This window comes from Neolamprologus brichardi, chromosome 14 (assembly GCF_056152115.1).
Source record: "Neolamprologus brichardi isolate AB-2024 chromosome 14, ASM5615211v1, whole genome shotgun sequence".
Taxonomy (NCBI): domain Eukaryota; kingdom Metazoa; phylum Chordata; class Actinopteri; order Cichliformes; family Cichlidae; genus Neolamprologus; species Neolamprologus brichardi.
This window is the reverse complement of record NC_142117.1, coordinates 26,923,936-26,945,584: the sequence shown is the minus strand read 5'-3', so window position 1 is coordinate 26,945,584 and position 21,649 is coordinate 26,923,936. Positions and strand designations below refer to the sequence as shown.

At 45.1% G+C, this 21,649-nt stretch overlaps 1 protein-coding gene across 1 annotated transcript in view; it reads right to left on the bottom strand.

Moving 5' to 3' along the window:
• esamb (endothelial cell adhesion molecule b) overlaps positions 1-20,241 on the bottom strand; it is a 57,057-nt gene extending 36,816 nt beyond the window's left edge. The window contains exon 1 of the mRNA XM_006801579.3: positions 20,047-20,241. Within this exon, the coding sequence (XP_006801642.1) occupies positions 20,047-20,101 (55 nt within the window). The 5' untranslated portion in view covers positions 20,102-20,241. The remainder of the gene's footprint in view (positions 1-20,046) is intronic.
• Between the last annotated feature and the right edge of the window lie 1,408 nt (positions 20,242-21,649).

The window sequence follows — 21,649 nt, the reverse complement described above, 5'->3', positions numbered from 1 at the left end:
TTAGAGCTAATAAATTGCCTTTTTTTGCCTGAATATAGAATATAAATGCATCTCTGTGAGAAAATTATTTGTAGCGGCTCACAATTATTCTCACAAGCTCTTAAAAGGAGCTGTTAATCCCTGCTTTGTTTTCAGTCATCTTTAAATGATACAAAAAGAGGGTGTGCGTTTCAAGGTGACGCCGCTCTAATAGCACAAAGCCAAAAAGCTAAAAACAGATGCGGAAAATAACCTTTTATCTTCTTTAGTTTGAAGGCTTATTTTCAACAAGCTGTAAGTACAATAAAAGCCACGACAGCTATATTTACAAAACAGTTTACAAGAGAGTTTTGGGGTTATCATAGTAAAAATGTGTTCAGGTCTAATGGTATGTCAGCAATAAGCAGTTTTTATAAGTAAGTGCTTATAAGGCAAGGAAATCTCAACTATAGCATTATTATGTTCATGCCAAAAACAGTGCACAAGATAAAACATAATCATGAGGAAATAATTCAATTTCACAGTTGTTGGTATTCATTGCCACTCATGCAATTAAATTTAAGTTCAACAACCTCCGCACGCAGAACTCAGCAGCAAAGTGCACAAAACAGCCACGCAGCTCTGCTCTCTGATGAATTCTGCTCGCTCGAATCAATCGGCTTTTAAAAGTTTGGGGGGCAGAGCCCAAAGAAACAAAGGGCCCAGTCTGATTGGTCACTTTCGAAAAACGGTGACGCTACACCCTCTGTGATGCACTTTAGGAGCAGCATAAATGCTGTTTTATGGTGTATTTGTTTACAATTTAGAAAATGAAGTTTTCCGACCCAACTGTTCGCTGTCACTTTTTGCAGTGTAGCAGCAGAAGTACTGAGTATAATCACTGGATTACTCTAATGCTGCAGAAATCTTAAAAACTCTAAGACAAACACAAACGCAACCTCATAACAAAGAGCACATGTGACGCCTAAGAAAAGTAAAAATTAGCTTTTCATAGGCAATTAAGCAAGCTTAATTTTCCAAAATGTGGACATACAACCACAAATAAAACTGAAATTTTAATATGTTTCATTATTATAAATTATTTGATACTGTGCAACAGACTAAGGGGACAGGACTACAGAGGAGTCCGAACTTGCCTTTGAGTCCTTTAGTTTTTAATATTTCTTTCAACTTGCTTAAACCACAGAGGCGGTGGTATCACTGTAGGTTAATTTATTGATATTTTGTACTAAGGATTGGTTTCACCTTTTATCAATCTACCAAGTATCTTGTTATTTCAGAATAACTTCAGATCATGTCTATGATCAGATGTCTTTGTCCAAACATTTAAGCAGCGCTTACATAAAGCAAGTCACGAAACATGTCTGCTTGAAAAATGAAGTGACTGATGAACATTCAAGGCAGTCAAAGAGAGCGCAGGGAAAAGATGTGTAGCACATGGGCTGGAGTGGAATCGATCCCTCAGTACATGGGGCGACTGTAGTTAGAGATGATTTTCTCTTTACTACGGCTGAATCGATTAATTCTTCCAGCAGAGCGGGTCAACACACAGATGAAGGCAGGAAGTTGTAAATGCACATCAAACTGAACCCTCACACCTCTATAAGAGTTTTTGGATTCAATGAGCCTGCTTGTGTGTATGTTCACCAATGAATAATTAAACAGTGCCTGAAATGTCTATGAAACAAATATTGTCACTTACTGTTTGCCTATGACGAAATCCCACCTATGTCTATTTACACCGTGCACACACTTGATAGTTTATTGGGTTATTAAGGTCAGGCTCTAACCACTGCTATTATTTCATTTTATTTGATGGAGATTTTCTTCTGGACTGCTGAAGGCTACCAGCGTACTCATTCAAAATTACTCAGTTCAGCTCCTGGGCTGTTTTGGTGTGAATGGATCTGGTTGGTTTGAAAATGTCACTAGTCACTGTAAGAGCTTTGTAACACAACGTGCTCTTTTAAAGAGATTTTTTTTAAATCATCAAAGGCTCCAAAGGATAGATTATATTTATCTTATACTTCTCTTAATGGAGATTCAAAACCAGTCAAAAAGACTACGAATGGACAGCGAATGTGGTTGTTTCTGTTCTGCAGCTGCAGCTACTGAACACACTGGAGGGCAGTTCTCTGGGCTGAAAAATTTCTCCTGTGTCTCACAGGTGTCAGAATCATTTCTACCTTTCTGGGGGCAGACTTGATACCTCAGGAAGTTCATGACTTCACCTTCCCATCTGAAATGAAGCATATTTGATGTCTAAGCTATGCCGGTAAAGGTGCCACGGTTACTGGGCTTATCAGGTTGGAGCAGGCTTCTTAGAAGCAGCTGTGTTCGCCAGATCAATTTAGAAGACCAACCAACCCCTGGGCTTGAAATAGAAATGAGTAAATTCCCCCTCTGAAAAAAATCTATACAGGTTAGACTCTATAGATTCTAATATATGTAATTTAATGCATGACTCCCTGCTGCCACTTTGCTGACAGAGTCACAGGAGAGAGCTAAACAAAGCAGGTCATGTTTTTAGGCTATTGTAATTTTAGGCCCGCTTGATATTATCCTACGTTTCACAGTTCATGACTATTTCAGAACAGCTACAAAGCTGATACTGAACTGAAATGTTTTTATTAGTAATTTATAATGTTATAGTTTCAAACTTCTTTTAACTGAAAAATTCTCATTAGGCAATAAACGCAAAATCTTAATCATTAAAACTGTGTCGGCATAAAGTTAAGCCTCAAAGCAGCCGATTTAACTTCAGTGGGCTTTCAGGAGCCACTTCAGGGTAAATGTGACTCAATATGATCTTAAAGAGACGCATATTGGAATACATCAGGGGTACATGTGAGGTGCTGTCCTGAAGTTTTCTGTAAAAGATGTTCAGTGTGAGACTACAGTTCAAACAGAACAACCTGGGGACACAAAAGCCATTGTGTGATGGCTTAGCCTCTAAGGACAGCTGGCAGTGCTTCAGAGCTTTGAGGCAACCGTCAGACACGTTGAAAGAAACCTCCTGTTCTCTTTATAAGCTAATAAACACTACTGAAAGAAGGTTTCTGGAAAAAAGTGCATATCTTGCACATATCAAATTAGGATAGGTTATTTGTGCATTGAAGGCTCGCAAAAAAGGGAATGATTCAGTTGTGTGCAATGATGCACCACCAGTAGTAGTATAGTACATTCTTCTTGTTACGTATGTTGTCCTGAAACACCCATATGACATTATTTGACCTTACATAATTGTATATGAGTAGTTTATTGACTGGGTTACATACCGTACTGACATATCAACTGTCAAAAGCTTCTTACTCTGCATTCTTTATCAATGAATAAGCAGCAGAGCTGTGGCACAAATCATTAGTAAAAGAGCTGAAACACTGTGTGTCTGCAGATAGTCGCACAGAACGCACCAAGCACCATCCACTGAACAACAGCAGATAATTGACTCAGAAATTAATACTGATATGGCTGCTGTGAGCATGGCTGACATTTACAAAAAAAAAAAAAGGGGGGGGGGGAGGTTCAATTAAAATACTTTTCCTGCTGAGGAGAATCTATTCCCTTGAATCTTGACCTACACTCACTAACAACAGCCTTAACTGGGAGGGAAGTCCAAGCAAAGTAACGTTTCATTTCACTGAACTTCTATTAACTGCAGCAGTTTGACGCTGAATGCAAATCCTTTTTCATTTGAGCTAAATGTCGACAACAGAAATAAGTGCACTGCAGGTCTGCTCCTCACTAACGGTGAAAATTAACAAGCAGTGTTTTTCCCCTGGAGCAGAATAAAGATTACTTATGTGATGCTGTAATAAGAAACCTCTTCTGGTCAGTCTTACAGGCCCTCCTGATGGTGCCGAGGAGAAATCCCTCTTATCAAACCTTCCTGATCACACCAATGAAACCTAGCGAGGCTTATAGACAGGAGTGTTACTTCAAGTCATTACGCTGCCTCTGACTTCAATTCTCAGTCATCCCAAAGAGCCAATTATTCTAGGGTTTGACAGATCACTGAGATTATAATCTACTGTTTGGCTTCATATCCTGCTTGCTAGGTTGTTCCTATTTTGAGCATAACCAGCCTGAGGCACTAATTCTAATGGCAATTGCTTCACCATCCCCGGAAGCACAAAACACAGTGAAAATTTTATCCACAACCTAAATTGATGTTAGAGCTGCACTAAACACTTGAGGGCTAGAAAGCAAAGAGAGGATTTATGGAAACAACAACGCCTGTTTTACGAGGATTTACTCTAACATACACAGAGAGCAGGTGAAGGACCATGATCTTAAAACTAAAACATTTTGTTTAGGCTGATATTTTTCAAATGAGTATTTTTAGGTTGTTAGTTTATTTTGTGTTAATTTGTTTTTGTTTTCTTTGCAGCAATATAAGGCTGACGAGTTTCTGGTAAAAATCATAAAGACCCCACACTTCCTGCTGTACTAAGTAGGAATACTATTGCAACAACAGGGTAAAACTAACCTGTCTCACAACGGATTAACCCTGCTCACGTTCCTTGTTAGAGGGTTAACAATCCAATAGTTGGTGAACATTTGCGCTTTGGAAGTGAGGCAAGGAGCCTCAGTGCAAAGTGGAAACTAACAGGATGATTTAAGATTCAAATCAGCTGCCCAGCACTTAATATTTAAAGTAAAAACAGGATTCTGGAACCACAGGCCAATCACCATATAATATGAACAGGAAGCTGCTCTATCGGTGCGTGATTATGGCTAAAAGGATGATCATAATCACTTTAATAAATACTGAGTTAACATTAATTTCTGAGGATTCTTCTGAAAAATATAAATAAAATATTTGACCAAAACTTTTCGAAAAATAAAATACACACGATATTGCTTTTATTTTTACACTCTTCTTCATTCCTGTATATTTTAGCATTTTTTGCAGATAAATGCATCCTCTAAAAGTCCTTTTATTACATTAATTGTACCTGCATGACGAATATGAATAAAACTCGGCAGCTGTGGGATCTCTCTCTATTTCCTCTCCAGTGTATGCACACAGCACAAGAATAGACACCATTGTAAGGGGATAACACATGTTTGTCCAATAAATTGACAAGTTTCCATAAGTCTTTATTACTTTTACTGTTTATTGGACACTTGTAATGCAATGCCAGATGTGATGCACCTTCATTGGTGATTCTAGTGTCTTTGTGAGCCAGACAGATTTGCAGACATGCTGCACAGCCTCACTTTGTAGATGTTAGAGCTAACGTTTGATATTTCCCATGACCAACCACTGCTTGATGATTATGATACTCCAGTTAGTGGTGCGTTTGCAGGTGGTTGAATAGGTTAACTGTCTTCCTCTGCGGTGTAAACAAAACTCTAGAGCGCTTTCTGCATATGATATGTTCTCTGTTAACATCACTTTGACTTCTGCTGTGTGTGTGTGAGACTGTCTGTTATCTGTAGTATGTAACGGCACTCTATCATGCTCACAGCTGTTCGCAGTGCAGGGAACATCTGTGATTGACACATGCAGGCACATCGCCGGGCAGCGATTTATCTTGTCAGTGATTTTCAATGTTGGAAGGTGACAGACTGCTCAGATGGTTCGGCAAACAAACCAGCAGGCTGTTCAGGTCAGAGTGTGTGACATATTTTTTAGAAAATACAAACTCGGAGCCACAGCACGGAGCTTGCTGCCCAAAATCTGCACACAGACAGACTTCTATAGGTTTTTACTCGTGACTCTCTGACTGACACGTCTCCTTTTTATACGTAATTTCTGCTTTAACTTTGATAATCCTGAACTTTGCAAATAAGTAATAAGAGAATATTGGAGTACCATGGGCATATCCTGCATGCATGATTGTCACAGGAGCAGCACACCGTCAGCTGTTGTGTAATTTTAAAAACCTCCAAGAGTTAAAAACACACTTACTGCACCTATCTGACTTCTGTTGTATAAAGGTCTGTTAAATTTTGTTGTGTTACTAAAATGATGACTACCCTCACGATCACTGGGATTAAGGCTCCAATCTGCCAGCCCTGTGCTGCTAGAAGGGAGCCCGCTCATGGTTACACACGTTTCTGTTATACAGTGCACTCCATTTTCACACTAAACCACATATGTTTAACCTTACGGTGATGCTACAAAATCCCACACACACTAAACATCACACTTTTCAGTGAAAAAGAGGAAAGCTTTCCTTCAAGAGCGCACTACATGAGCAAGCGTAACATTACAGAGGCGCAGCGTAATGCAGGTTTAATTTGTAAGGCGGAATAACAGCAGCCTGGGAGTCGCCTCGCTCTGGTGGGATTGACCTCTGGAACCTTCTTTAGCCTCACATAGCCACGCCCGTAGGGTGCAATGCCAGGTTACACCTCAAACCAGATGACAGCGTTAATCTGGCCACAACGAACTTCCCCTCCATCTGCCGAGACGATCGAGCGACAACAGAAAAGGCACAAAGGATGCTCTCCTCAGACAAAAACCCTGCTGCTTTCACACGGACCACACAGCAGCTTTACAGGGCTGTCACCACAATTTTAAAATTAGCGTATTACCGACACCAAAAACATCCAGTTTAATTTTGCTTTACTATAATAGCCAAACCGGACTATAATCTTCAAGCATCTTAGTGCAAAACTTATCTCCTGCCATCAGACAGGCTATTTCCTACCTCCACTACCAAGTCAACAGAAAAAAAGGTATAATTTCTTAACAAACGAGCAGTTTTAAAGATTAAAAAAAAAAATCAATATTTTAATAAAAGCAAAGATTTTAAAATGCTGAAGAAGTTAACAAGTTTTGTTCAATGTTCAAATGGTTAAAAGAAGATAAAGACAATAACATTTTAAAATCCTTTCAGTGTTTGTGTTGAATTGCAGAAACTGCCAGGAAATTAATTCCAGTAGCTTAAGGCAGCTTTCTCAAGCTATGAACAGTAGCATTAATGGCCTGCTTTGTCTCAGACCTCAACATAAACGGCCCTTTTCAAATCAAATGTCACAGCACACAATGCATAATAGCTTTGTATTGTGCATGTGTTCACACTCGGAGCAAAAGTCTTATTTAAAGAGAAAATATACCTCATTAGTGTGTGTTGTTTACCCAGGGTGCACCTGGTCTGAATCATCACGACCTTCGCCTACGCCTGGGGTGTAAATGACACACTCCTCCAAGATACATCATTTATGGCCAACGATCTGCAGGGAGACCAACGGCTAGTACAAACGCAATGCACCTCATTTGGATATTTTTTACTCTGCAGAACTGTGATTCAGAAGCTGTGACGCACCTGAGGTGAGACCAAAGAGCAAAGTGACGATATAATTGGCAAAGGGGTGAGACTGAAATGAGTCCTGCAAGTTTCATCTCCCCTGGTGGATGAACCAGACTGGTCACCAGTGGAAACATCATTAGTCTCTTAAAAATGGAGCATGGACGGCAAGCACACCTGTAAAGCTTTACCACTAGATCTCTCTGTGCTTCTTTTTTGCCTCACTGTCTACACAATTACACAAACACACAATATTAACATCCCTTCCTTAATATTTTTTAGGACTCCCTTATGCTGCAAAGACAGCTCTGACCTCTCCAGGCACGGATGCGAGTAATGACACAAAAGAAACAAAAGGTCTTGCTGTGTATGCGCTCTTATTACAAAGCAAAGATTTACTATTGCTGTAGAACCGGTATCTTAATGTGCTTTACATATTCTGTGTGAATTAGAGCTGTGCAATATGACAATATATAAAAGATGATGAAATGAAAACCTTTTCATCTCTGTCGTTCATGCTCTATCCTTTATTTCATGGTGTTGCAAAATACACTGTTTACTGCAGTATTTTTTCATCGTTTCGTGACGGTGCGCAATCTTATGCAGCAACACATGGATGCAGGCACACATGTGAATATCAACTCAGTGAGTAGAGGTGAGACAAAACTAGGAAGCTCTGAATAACAGAAGGATCAGTAAAGACAAATCAAAGTGCTTGTTCCTAAATGAGGGGTTACCTCTGTAGTATGGATGTTACATAAAGTCTAATGTGGACTATAAAACTGCACTGTAAACGCCAGTCCCGAAAAGAGATGGGAGAAACACCCTTCAGCTATGTTACGAGTGCTGATGTTCCATCGTCTGCCCACGAGATGGACAGAAACATGTTTAAAATCCCACAAACTACCAGCTAATGCGAACAGTCACACAGAGGACAAGCGAGTAAATAAATACCCAGTCAACACACATATGTGGTGTCAGCCGGTGATCAGCTGATCGCCAGCTGATCACGGGGCCGGGTTTAAAAGGGAGACGCCACCCACCTGTTCGCCGCTCAGACATCGTTCTCCTCATGTCAGAAGCTCCAACTCTTTGCCGACGTCAGTGTCCTTCTGATTCAGCAACCGTGAGTGTTTTCCCTCTCGATTCTTTTTCTGTAACGCCAGTCCGAAGCCACGCTTCGTGCACTGACCGTTACTAGATTAACTGCGTGTCTGTTCCTACCCATCGCTAGCCTTCCCCGCGTTTGGGTCTAACCAGCACGCCACACGGGCACGCCGAATTACCGTGCGTAGTCCGCCCGTTCGTGACAGGATGTCTGAGCCCCGAATAGACCCAGCGGAATTCGAACGGCTGAAAGCCGAAGTGATATATCTTCGCGGTGTGATAGATCGGATGAGCACGAAAATGGAGTCCCTCACCGAGAATCTCCTCCAGCTGTCCACTTCCGTCACCAAGCTGCAACGCCAGCCAGCGCGGGTGAGCGCGGAGCCCCGGATCGGACTACCAGATAAGTGGAATGGAGTCGATGGCCGGCCTGATGGGTTGCTTGCCACTTTAGACATGCTGTTTGAATGTCAGCCCACTAAATATGCCACCGCCCGTGCAAAAGTGGCAATGCTGACTTCTCTCTTGTCTGGTCAGGCTCAGGAATGGGCCGCGGCCCTCTACAACAACAAATCTGCAGCTTGCAATGATTATGCCCTGTTCGTGGAGGAATTAAAAAAGACATTTGTCCCCCCTAGCAGTGAAGTGGAAGTGGAGTCACAGCTGCTTCATTTACGCCAAGGCAGTCGACCTGTCTGTCACTTTGCTTCCCAATTCCGTACCCTGGCCTCTAAGCTGAAGTGGGGTGACGCCTCTCTACGCTCCATTTTTCTGGAGGGACTGGCTGGTTACATCCGAGACGAGATGACCGGCCGTGAGGCCCCCAAAACTCTCGCTCTGAAGATCGACCAACGAGTGATGTCGCGGCCTCGCCACACCCCCCCGGGCCTTCAACCCCTTCCAGCCTCAGAGGGCCACGTCTTCGCAGTCTCCTCCCCCCTCTGAAGGAGCTGCTGCTAGCTCACGCAGCGCATCCAGCGAGGAGCCCATGCAGCTGGGTGGACTCCCTAAGGGAGAGAGAGAGAGACGCTGGCGAGAGGGCCTCTGCGCCTACTGTGGATCAGCTCGACACCGCCGTCCCCAGTGCCCGCTACGTCCGGGAAACGACGACGCCAGGTAGGCTGCAGGGGAGCCCCACCTGGCCCTTCACACTCCTCTGGCCCCTCTCGTTTTCTGTTACCAGTAACATTCCACCTGAAACACCGCCAGTTCTCCTCTGAAGCCCTCCTGGACACCGGAGCCGCTGAGAACTTCATCGACCAAACACTAGCCTCCCGACTACGCATTCCGTTAACTCCTGTCGATCGATTTCTCCCGGTGACCTCAGTCGATGGGCGACCCCTCCAACCCTACCCGATCCAGTTCCAGACCCAGCCGGTTCACATGTCTGTTGGGGATCATCAGGAGGAGATCCGGTTCCTTGTAGTCTCAGCCACTACCTCTCCTCTCATCCTTGGATACCCCTGGTTCCGTCAACACGACCCCCACATCTCCTGGTCTTCCTGCCAGGTCCTGGATTGGGGTCCCCAGTGTCCGCGCCGCTGCCTTCTCTCTCGGACCAATAAGGACCCGGAGTCAGAAGAGGCCTCACCCCCGGAGCCCACTGATCTGGATAAGGTCCCTCCGGCTTACCATGACCTGTCTGAGGTCTTCAGTAAGAGGCGAGCCTCTACTCTACCGCCTCATCGCTCCTACGACATGACCATTGAGCTCCTCCCGGGAGCGGTCCCTCCTCGTGGTCGCCTGTTCTCTCTGTCTCCCGCAGAGAATAAGGCCATGGAGGAGTACGTTGCTGAGGCTCTCCAACAGGGGTTTATTCGCCCTTCTACTTCTCCTGCTGCTGCTGGATTCTTCTTCGTCAAAAAGAAAGATGGCGGGCTCCGCCCCTGTATAGACTATCGGGGCTTGAATAAAGTTACCGTCAAGAACCGCCATCCCCTTCCTCTGCTATCCACCGCCCTCGATTCCCTCTCCCAGGCCTGCGTCTTCACCAAACTGGACCTACGCAGCGCCTACAATTTGGTGCGCATCAGGGAAGGGGATGAATGGAAGACGGCCTTCATCACCCCTCACGGGCACTGGGAGTACCTGGTGATGCCCTTCGGCCTCTGCAATAGCCCTGCTGTCTTCCAACATCTAATCAACGACGTCTTGCGGGATATGCTAGGCCGGTGGGTGTTTGCTTATCTGGATGACATCTTGATCTACTCCCGCACCGAAGTGGACCATGTTCGCCATGTGAGGGCCGTGCTGAGCAGGCTGCTCGAGTACCAGCTGTTCTGCAAACTGGAGAAGTGTGCTTTTCATCAGCGGTCCACCTCCTTCCTAGGCTTCACCATCTCCTCTGATGGCCTGACCATGGACCCGCAAAAACTCCAAGCCATGACCCAGTGGCCTCAGCCCTCCAGCCTTAAGCAGCTACAGAGCTTCCTGGGCTTTGCCAATTTCTATCGGCGTTTTATTCGGAATTTCAGCACCGTTGTCGCCCCACTGACATCCCTCACCAAACCAGCTAACCTGCCTAAGCCCTTCTGCCTCCCCCCAGGCGCAAAACGGGCATTCCGCGACCTCATCCACCGGTTCACCACGGCCCCCGTCCTGCTCCACCCTGATCCTGCCAGAGACTTTGTGGTGGAGGTGGACGCCTCCGATGTCGGCGCTGGCGCCGTCCTCTCTCAACATGGTCCGGATGGAAAACTCCACCCATGCTGCTATTTCTCGAGGAAGTTTTCGCCCACGCAGCAACGGTACGGAGTCGGGGACCGAGAACTCCTGGCCGTCAAGTGGGCCTTAGAAGAGTGGCGGCATTGGCTCCTGGGGACGAAAGACCCTTTTCTGATCTGGACTGATCACCAGAACCTAATCCATATTCGGTCTGCCAAGCAGCTCAACCCAAGGCAGGCCCGTTGGGCCCTGTTCTTTGAGCCTTACAATTTCCACCTCGCCTACCGCCCTGGTTCCAAGAACGCTAAGGCAGACGCTCTCTCCAGACAGTTCGCCCAGGACGGCCTCACGTCAGACCCTGGACCTATCCTACCTTCTCAGTGCTTCGCTGCCCCCCTTCGGTGGCCCCTGGAGGACTCTATCCGGGATGCCCTGGCCGCCGAACCACCTCCGCCTGACACCCCTGCTGGGAGGCTCTACGTACCTTCCCGGTGCCGTCAGGAGGCCTTGCTCTGGGCTCACTCCTCCCCGCTCTCTGGCCACCCGGGGCCGGACAGGACCCTGCAACTCCTCCGTCGTGCCTTCTGGTGGTCCTCCATGGCCCGGGACATCCGTGAATTCGTTTCCGCCTGTGACACCTGTGCTCGGGCCAAGTCCTCCACTCAGCCTCCCACTGGCGACCTTCACCCTCTCCCTGTGCCGAGACGTCCCTGGTCCCATGTCGGCCTTGACTTTGTCACCGGCCTCCCATCCGTGGGCGGTCTTGACACCATCCTCACCTTTGTAGACCGGTTTTCGAAGGCAGTGCACCTGGTCGCCCTGGCTGGCCTCCCTTCTGCCAAACGGACGGCCGAGCTCTTCCTGGACCATGTCGTCCGGCTTCACGGGTTCCCCAAGGACATCGTCTCCGACCGGGGGTCCCAGTTCACCGCCAGGTTCTGGAAAGCCTTTTGCCGCCTGATTGGAGCCTCTCCCAGCCTCTCGTCCGGCTATCACCCGCAGACCAATGGGCAGGTTGAACGGACCAACCAACAGCTGGGGCGCTTCTTGAGGTGCTTCGTCTCTGCCCAACCGTCGCTTTGGCCTCGTTACCTGCTGTGGGCTGAGCTGTCACATAACCTTCACGTCTCTTCTGCCACCGGTCTCTCGCCCTTTGAAACCTGTTATGGTTTCCATCCTCCTATCTTCGGCCATCAGGAGGTGGAGGTCGACGTTCCTGCTGCTGAACAGATGGTCCGCCGCTGTCGTCAGGCCTGGATCAAGGCGCGGGCGGCCATTACCCGAGCCAACGCTCTGTACGCCAGGCAGCATCGTCGCCGCCATCGCCCGGGTCATCCTTTTCAGCCTGGGGATCGCGTCTGGCTCTCCACGAGGCACCTGAGGCTCCACACCGAGTCCAAGAAGCTCACTCCCGGGTTCGTTGGTCCATACGAGATCACTGCCCGGCTCAACCCCGTGACTTACCGTCTCCGGCTTCCGCCCGCCATGAAGGTCCATCCGGTGTTCCACGTCTCGCAGCTTAAGCGGCGCGTTACTTCCTCGCTGGCGCCCCCCGCCCCGGTTCGTCGATGGGGGTCCTGTCTACGCTGTCCGGCGGATCTTGGATTCCCGTCCCCGGGGTCGGGGGGTCCAGTATCTGGTGGACTGGGCTGGCTACGGTCCTGAGGAGCGCTCCTGGGTGCCGTCCCGCTTCATCTTGGATCCCTCCCTCATCTCTGATTTCCGTCGCCGCCATCCTGGACCGTCGGGTGCCGGTCGTCGGGGGGGGGGGGGGTCCTGTCAGCCGGTGATCAGCTGATCGCCAGCTGATCACGGGGCCGGGTTTAAAAGGGAGACGCCACCCACCTGTTCGCCGCTCAGACATCGTTCTCCTCATGTCAGAAGCTCCAACTCTTTGCCGACGTCAGTGTCCTTCTGATTCAGCAACCGTGAGTGTTTTCCCTCTCGATTCTTTTTCTGTAACGCCAGTCCGAAGCCACGCTTCGTGCACTGACCGTTACTAGATTAACTGCGTGTCTGTTCCTACCCATCGCTAGCCTTCCCCGCGTTTGGGTCTAACCAGCACGCCACACGGGCACGCCGAATTACCGTGCGTAGTCCGCCCGTTCGTGACATGTGGGGCCCAAATAGGGAGTAGCAGGGCTAATATTTGGGGCTTACTTGGGAAACCCAACTGGGGTCCAGCTAATTTTGTCCTCAGTTTCCATGGTGGCCCAAAGTGTGTTTCCTCAGATGGGTTTATGCTGGGTCCCGGATAAGCCCCAAATCAGGCCCAGTCAAAACAATATGTGGGGCCCAGATGGGTAGAAGCAGGTCTGACATTTGGGGCCCACTCGGGTTACCCACCTGGGACCCAGCTAATTTTGTCCTCAGTTTCCATGGTGGCCCCAAATGTGTTTGCCCAGATAGATTAATGATGGGACCCGGATGGGCCCCAAATCAGGCCCAGTCAACAAATGAGTGTGGGGCCCAAATAGGGAGTAGCAGGGCTAATATTTGGGGCTTACTTGGGTAACCCAACTGGGGTCCAGCTAATTTTGTCCTCAGTTTCCATGGTGGCCCAAAGTGTGTTTCCTCAGATGGGTTTATGCTGGGTCCCGGATAAGCCCCAAATCAGGCCCAGTCAAAACAATATGTGGGGCCCAGATGGGTAGAAGCAGGTCTGACATTTGGGGCCCACTCGGGTTACCCACCTGGGACCCAGCTAATTTTGTCCTCAGTTTCCATGGTGGCCCCAAATGTGTTTGCCCAGATGGATTAATGATGGGACCCGGATGGGCCCCAAATCAGGCCCAGTCAACAAATGAGTGTGGGGCCCAGATGGGCAGAAGCAGGTCTGATGGTTGGGGCCCACTTGGGTTACCCACCTGGCACCCAGCTACTTTTAATAATAATAATGCATTTTATTTGAGGGCGCCTTTCAGAAACCCAAGGTCACCTTACAAAGAACAAAATTAATAAAAGGAACAATAGTCATAAAATACATAAAATAAGTTAAAATTGCAAAACAGAGCTTGACAACAAATAAAATCAGCACTAAAGCGAATAAGCCAGTTTAAACAGATGTGTTTTGAGCTGTGTCTTAAATACGGAAAGGGAGTCAATATTTCTTATGGCTGGAGGAAGAGAGTTCCAGAGCTGAGGAGCAGAGCGACTGAAAGCTCTGTTCCCCATAGTAATAAGGCGTGAGGACTTTTGTCCTCAGTTTCCATGATGGCCTGTAGTTATAACTATAGGGCTGTGCGGTATGACCAAAATCTCATATCCCAATATAAGACATTTATCGTCCCGACAACAATATATATCAAAAATTTTACATTTTCTGTAAATTCTGTGAATCTCAGGCAACTCGACTTGCACAAAGTGTTTTCAGCTGGGCGTGGCGATGAAAAAATATTATGATAAACCCAATATTAAAAATATATGAAAAAACAGTTTATTTTGCGACATAATGAAACAAACAATAGCGTAAAATAAAACAATATTATATATAATAAAAACTATATTGGGCGCTATATTTTAATATCTGATTTTTTGATCACCAAATATCGGTATTGGTATTGGAATTAAAAACCCCAATATCAGCCAAGCTCATGTCTTATATCATTACCCAGATGAGATTTTTGTCCTCTACACAGGCCTAGTTTGAGTCTTTTCACTTTCAAGGGATCTATACATAGATTTTTTTTTATTGCTTTGTTGCCTTAATTTGAAAAACAAAAAATGCTCATAAATATCTGTTAAAGTCAAAGATGGAAAACTGAGCTCCTGAATGTAGGTATTATTCCACTCTTCAATGTTGAAGTTACTGCCTTAAAGGTTCTAAAATGTAGCAGCACAATGCTGAGCGTTACTGGACTGTAAGAGTGTGCTGTGGATAGCAAATCACTAATGCAGTCAGTGTACCAAACATCAAAGCAAGTCATTCAGCAAGCAAAATGCTGATTAGTTTGTGAGCATAATGGTTAACGTTGTGTGCCATATTTTTCTTTCTGATGTGGGGGAAATGTGGGCTACTTATTTCATGTGCATCAGCTAAAATGTGCATGGCCAAAATGTGACATTAGTTTCATTACAGCAGCGCAAACACAACCAGCAAACTGTAAGAAACCACTGCAAGCATTATATAAACAACTATTTTTGCACCAGGATGAGGCTTTCTGGTCTGTTACCGGGTGCAAAAATCTGTACCGCATCAGTGTTTTCAAAGTTCCACATCCATCATGGTTAACTCAAAGCAAATTCAGACTGCTTTGATGACCTGCCTCAAAGTCACATTAGCTCAGTGATCCAGCACGCAAAGCTCCAATCAACACCTGTCAACCTCCACTACTGCAACTGTCGACAGAGGGAACTTGGATGTTTTGATAGATCCATGTCGGTATGAAGTCCAACATGCAGCAGCTGTTGCGTGCAGCAACATAAAACACTGCTCACCACTGTCCTCTTTATTGTTTGGCAAGCGTGAGCCAATTAATTTGACCTAGTTTTACATGAGAGAATTCTTTAGGTAGCTTTGGTTCCTTCTGCCTCCAATCAGTGTCTCTCCCCTCTGCAGGGGTCTTTCTGTGAGTTTGTGCTATACAGAGTGGACTCTGGTCAATTAGGCTTCCTCATCCAACGCCCACACTAAGGTATGTGTCAGCCTAACAAATGTAACTGCGCATGAAGCTGGTGCCAATTTACCAGTTTGAGCCAGAAAAGATCAATTTGGTTCAATGAAGCGGCTCCGAAGATGCACGGCATCAGGATGTTTTCTGAGGAGCTGACGACGAGGCATGATTGCAAAAGCATTCAAATGTAATGTTTCCAGCAAAAAGCATGGAAAAAAAGGAATTTCCTATTAAAAAAGGAAACAAAATTTAAAGACCCCTTCAAATGAAAATGAAGTTTTTAATTCTCCTAACATGGCATTGCTTTTTAAATGCTTAACAACAGTATGAATGAGGTAAGGAGTAAATGCCATTGCTCAGCATATCTCTTTGGAACACAGTGTATTTCTACGAGTCTGTGATGGAAGAAGCACACTCGGAGGCAGGAATGATCTTTTGTGGTGCAGTGAGATTTTGCAGACACGTGACTACTATCCACATGGCATTAACTTGTCTGCCATTTTGAATGTGTGACAATCGTAAAGACAATGTAGAGTAAAGTGAATAAGGCGCCCGTCGCACATGTCTGGACACTGATCTATGACCATCTGACCATGTGAAAACTATCAGCTCTAAGGGTAAAATTAGTACTGCCAGACTGATTGCAAGTGGTTGCAGGAGTTCGATGGCAGTTGCAAGGAAAAATAATTGCTAAAAATCCAATCACACAGGCCTACAGGCTGGTCAGTGACCTGCTGGCAACCACCCGTCACTAGGGAAAAACATCTTTCCCAACCAGATGGCAAAAACCTTGATGACATAGTTTGACTGCAAGTCTACAAACACTGTCCAGTCCAGCCACTCTCACAGCTGTAGCGAAACTGTGGAAAGTGCAACACAAACTGAAGACTGTTCATCTTCAAAGTAAAAGCCTTTTGAAACACGTTGTATCCATTGCTTTCCATTGATAGGGTTTCTAAGCAGAAAGACAAAATAAAGTTTACTCACGATGTTTAAAAGAGATTTGAAAACTACTGCACACAGTGCTAATCTCCTTTCTGTTTTTGGCACACTCCAAAATCCCCCCTTATAAAAAATTTGGAATCCCCCGTTTCCTGTTTGATAGTGTGGGCCTTCAACATGGTGGCCATAGGCTGTGAACGACAAACCTTCCTTGCAAACATTTCAGTAGTACTGGCAATAAAAATGATTCTACTTGAATAATATGATTTTGATCTGCAGCACGACCAAAATCATTGTGACCATGTGGTATGAACTTTTAATCTTTTGAAATGGTTTCTTTGATGACTGCAACTCACAGTTGTTGTGTTTAGAGTGACTGCTATCATATCATGTCTACCAACAGTCTGACTGAATGGGGTCAAGCTGGCAATTTCATGCAATCTGTTTATAATAATACAGCAACTAACTGTAAAAAATTGGGGGGGAAATCACATATTTGCTGCTGTTTACACAGAAATTCACAGAAACTACTTACCATTCTGAATCTAAATGGAACCTCCACAATAGTGATGTTGCTAAAGGACATAGACACTCAGCAACCGTGCCTTTATTTAGGAAAACCAAATGCAACCAGCTGAGTTGAGTGTCTTACTATAAAGAGTAGCGCTGCAGGCGAGTTGTGCTATCGGCACAGACTCCAAAGAGTTGGCAGTCTGTCTGTGTTTATAACTTAGTCTGAGATTATTCGCACGCATTCGGCAATCTGTGTATCAGTCCGCATGGTATCAAATTAGGCATCGACAATTGTGTAACTCGACTGGTATTGTGGTACTGACTACTAATGCCTGATGTAGTCGCATTCTTGCATATTGTTTATTTCCTGCTTCTACAGTGTGGTAAACTATGAGGGGATATTGGGCTTAAGTTTTTCCTGCAATGATGAACCGACAACAACAATTTTATGTGTATGTGATGCTTTGGCTTTCTGAACTGCTTAAAAAGAACCAAACATGACTGCGTTTAGTTCAAAAGATAATTGACATGTTAAATGAATAAGCTCAACGGTTCTTGAAGTCTTCACTTTCATATGAGTTTCCTGCTGGGAGTGACACAAACACCCTGGTATCTACAAGTGCTTTGACTTTGACATCAAGAAGACTGAGACACTTCTTTGCCATTCTGCGGTGGTCTCTGAGGGCTTCCAAATCTTTGCACTGACAGTTAATACTCATGCAGCAGCCTTGCCAGGAATGCTGTTTGTTCCAAGCTGGACCACAACTGGCTAATTTCTTGTTTAGTTAATCATGCAATACATAATCAGAATTACGCTAAGCTGTGGGAGTTAGTCTCTGAAAAGGGATATAACTGGCTCGCAATCATCAGCTTACACCAACAACATAAACCAGACGTCAGTGAAGACAATCGGCTGAGGACATGACTTTCTTTTAATAGCAAAACCAAAGAGAAGGACATTCAAATTAGAAGGGAGCGATGGTGCCACGTCAAGTCACCTTGTCACGGTCCTCAGGCCAATCTGAAATATCTAATGGGCAAGAGTAGTGCATTTCTGCATGAATACACCGAATGGTACAACCAAGATGTGATTTACTGCTGCTAATGGGTACAAACGATTGTTCAGTATCTGCCTCAAATCATCAAAAATAAAATGGGTGCCCAAAGGAAGCATATTAACAGATTTATTTAAGCGTTTAGTGACCAATTAGCTACGGGTCTTCTCATGCAAGGCCAATAAAGCTGCTGCATTTCATCAATACAAACAGAGTCTTCTCTGCTCTTCTAAAGTCAGGACGGGCAGACGTTTTCCTGACAGGCAGGACGGGTTTGACAGGCTGCTTAGCTGCTGTCCAAGACGTAAAAAGGAATCCATCGATCAAATCCAAAAAGCTATTTGATCATCAGAACAGGAAGCGGTTGAAGTCTCTCATCAGCGAGGCACAAACTGAATTCATTCATTTCATCCCATTAAAAGCAGTTGCACAAATCAAAGCGCAGCAGACGTAATGTCACGCTACAGCGGCTCCAATGCAGAAGCCCACACAGATTTGAACTCAGGTGTCCTCTAACTGCTTGAGAACAACACTGATGTTTTTATTAAGCGATTACAGCATTGAATGTAAGTTAAGATTGATATAAAGTTCCAGTATTGTCTTTCCTGATGCTGCTTTCAAGTCAAAACCCCCAGTTTGAACCAAACAAATCCTGACATAAAGGAGACAAGCTGTAACAATCTCTGATTTCCACACTGGGAGAAAGCCAACATCTGGTAGGAAATGATGCAGCGGCACGGTTGACAGGAATAAGATCGGCCAAGTCAGAAAAACCTAAAGGGTGTTTTGGAGTAGAGCCTGGATGGTGTATTGGAGTGTGTATTCACAGAAGGAAATTAATAATATTTTAGCACATCAGTGTGTGTGTGTGTGTGTTTGTGCTTGTTTTGGCTCTAGGGTTTAGAGCTAAATGAAATTACTGCAGTCCAAACTGATAAAAGCTAAATATGACTTAAACTTGTCTGCATCAAATTGCTGTACAAACAGCATTAACATTTACATTTGCAATGCTTCAGTCCGTCAGTCACTATCTATGATTTATTTAAATGCACACAAAGCAGTAACAGGGGCCAAACTGTGCAGGACATTAAACCTGTATGACCGGTATTCTTAGGTAAGCCTTCTTAATTTGACAGCTGGGATTTCTCTGACTAGAATTTTCAAAAATGACATCCTGCTCCTTCAGGTAGACTCAAGCTTTTATGTTATTTTTAACCTCACAGGGGACAATAACGATGGGGGGAGAGAAAAAAGGCAGCAACGTTTGAGTTCCTTGAAATTCATTTCTGAGCATTCAACCGTGCAACAACATTATGCCCTCTTAAAATGAGGAGTACTCTGCTGTGTGCTTAAAAGGGAACCTCTGGTATAAAAACACACACACACACACTCACTCACACACACACACACACACACACACACACACACACACACACACACACACTCACTCACACACACACACACACACATAAGCAGTTGCAGCCACAGCGATATAAATTACATATTTAATGAAAAGTCCCTGCTTCTAAATTCAAAATTTAACTTAAGGTAGGAGGGGGAAAGAGGTTTCAGCTTTCCAAGACGCGTAATTAGGACTGAAGCAGGTTATTCGCTGTTTGTTACTGCCAATAAGTCTGAATCTGAGCAATGAATAAACGCCTTTAAATCCCACTCGGCTTCGAGGCAGAAGTGTATAGAGGTCGTGCATGTTCAGTTAAAAAAAAGTATTTTATTCAATGGAGTTTGACTCTTTGCTTAATTAATTGACAATTCAATATTAAAGCAAATTCTTCCATCAGTGATAAGTTGGTTATTTGCTCTCCGATGTTTATAAAAGTAAAGAAAAACATAGTTTTGTCACCACTGACATGCTGTGAGGTTTAGGGAGCGTGAGTGGATTAATTACCCTACCTTGAATGATCCATAATAACATCAGCATGGCTTGGAGTCTTGTCTTTATCCCCATGGTGCCACATCCACCGGCTGCTCCCAGCAGCTTTTCTAAAGCTGGCACCAAAACACTCTTCGCACTTCCCTTTCCACAAGTGCTGCCCAGTTATCTTCAGGTAACAATTAATTGTCCGTTACACAAACATGCGAGGCGACGTCTGCAAACGAAGCACCCTCTCCTCTTCCCATCCCTATCATTAACAGCGGCTGACATCGCGGAGCGCACCGGCGTCTCCCCCGCTCCTGCGCTCCACGGATGTCAGGAGAGAAGAAAACATTCAAACTGTTCCACTTCCGTCTGTTTCTCTGCTGCTGTGCTGAGTCCGCTTTATGGAGGGATTACTTCTGCCGCACGTCTGTGCTGAAGTGTGTCGCTCCTTTTTGTCCTGATCCCACAGTAAACTGTAGGCGCTTTTTTCACCTGCCGGAGCTGCTCGGTGCCGCCCCCTGTCAGCAACGGTTACGCACTGTTTCCAAACTTTAAGCAGCTCGTCTTAGGACGCACACCAATCAGTGCTGCACCTTACAGTTTTCTACGCCCAGAGACTCCACTCATAGTCTCATACGTTAAATAATAACCGCTGTTGTAACTGTTGTAACTGGAAGTAATTCTCAGAAATTCTCCACATGCCAAAAATGCTGTGTGTATTTACTGCTTTATTTTTATGGTACTGTATTATTCTGTGGCTTATGGGTAAGCACAGGCCTTCTTTCAGCACCTCGCTGGTACCAGGTTGGACCCAGAACTGCCTTAATTCTTCACAGCACAGATTCAACGAGGAGACAGAGATTTTAGTCCATTTTGACATAGATGCTGCAGATTTTTCAGCTCCACATCCACGATGCGAGTTTCCCGTTCCACCACTTCCCAGAGGTGCTCTGTTGGACTGAGATCTGGTGACTGTGGAGGCCATTTGAGTACAGTGAACTCATTTTAATGTTCAAGAAAACAGTTTGAGATGATCCGGGCTAAATGACAATGGTGTGTTCCTGAAAGCATCTATCAGAGGATGGCTACACTGTAGTTATAAATGGTCAGCAACAATACTCAGGTATTTAAATGATGCTGAGCCTGTCCTCTGAATATTATAGCTAGAACTGAGACTCATCATATAAGGAAACATTTTTCCAGTCTTGTTGTTTAATTTTGCTGAGCCCAAGTGAACTGTAGCCTCAGGCTTCCTGTTCTAAGATGGGTTGCTGTAGCCCATCTGCTTCAAGGTTTGGCATGTTGTGCATTCTGGCATGCTTTTGTCTATACCTTGGCTGTAACAAGTAGTTATTTGAATAACTGTTGCCTTCCTATCAACTCGAAGCAGTCTGGTCATTCTCTGATGCCAAACAAGATATTCTCACTGGTTATGTCATGTTCAAAGTTGCTTAAATCACATATTTACCTCCCATTCTGATGCTCGCTTTGAACTTCAGGTCCTCCTGAACATGCCTAACTCCACTGAGTTGCTGCCATGTATTTAGCTGATTAAATATTTGGATTAATGAGCCATTGAACACGTGTACCTATCAAAAACGGCCGATTGGTGTCTGTGCAAACATACAATTCACC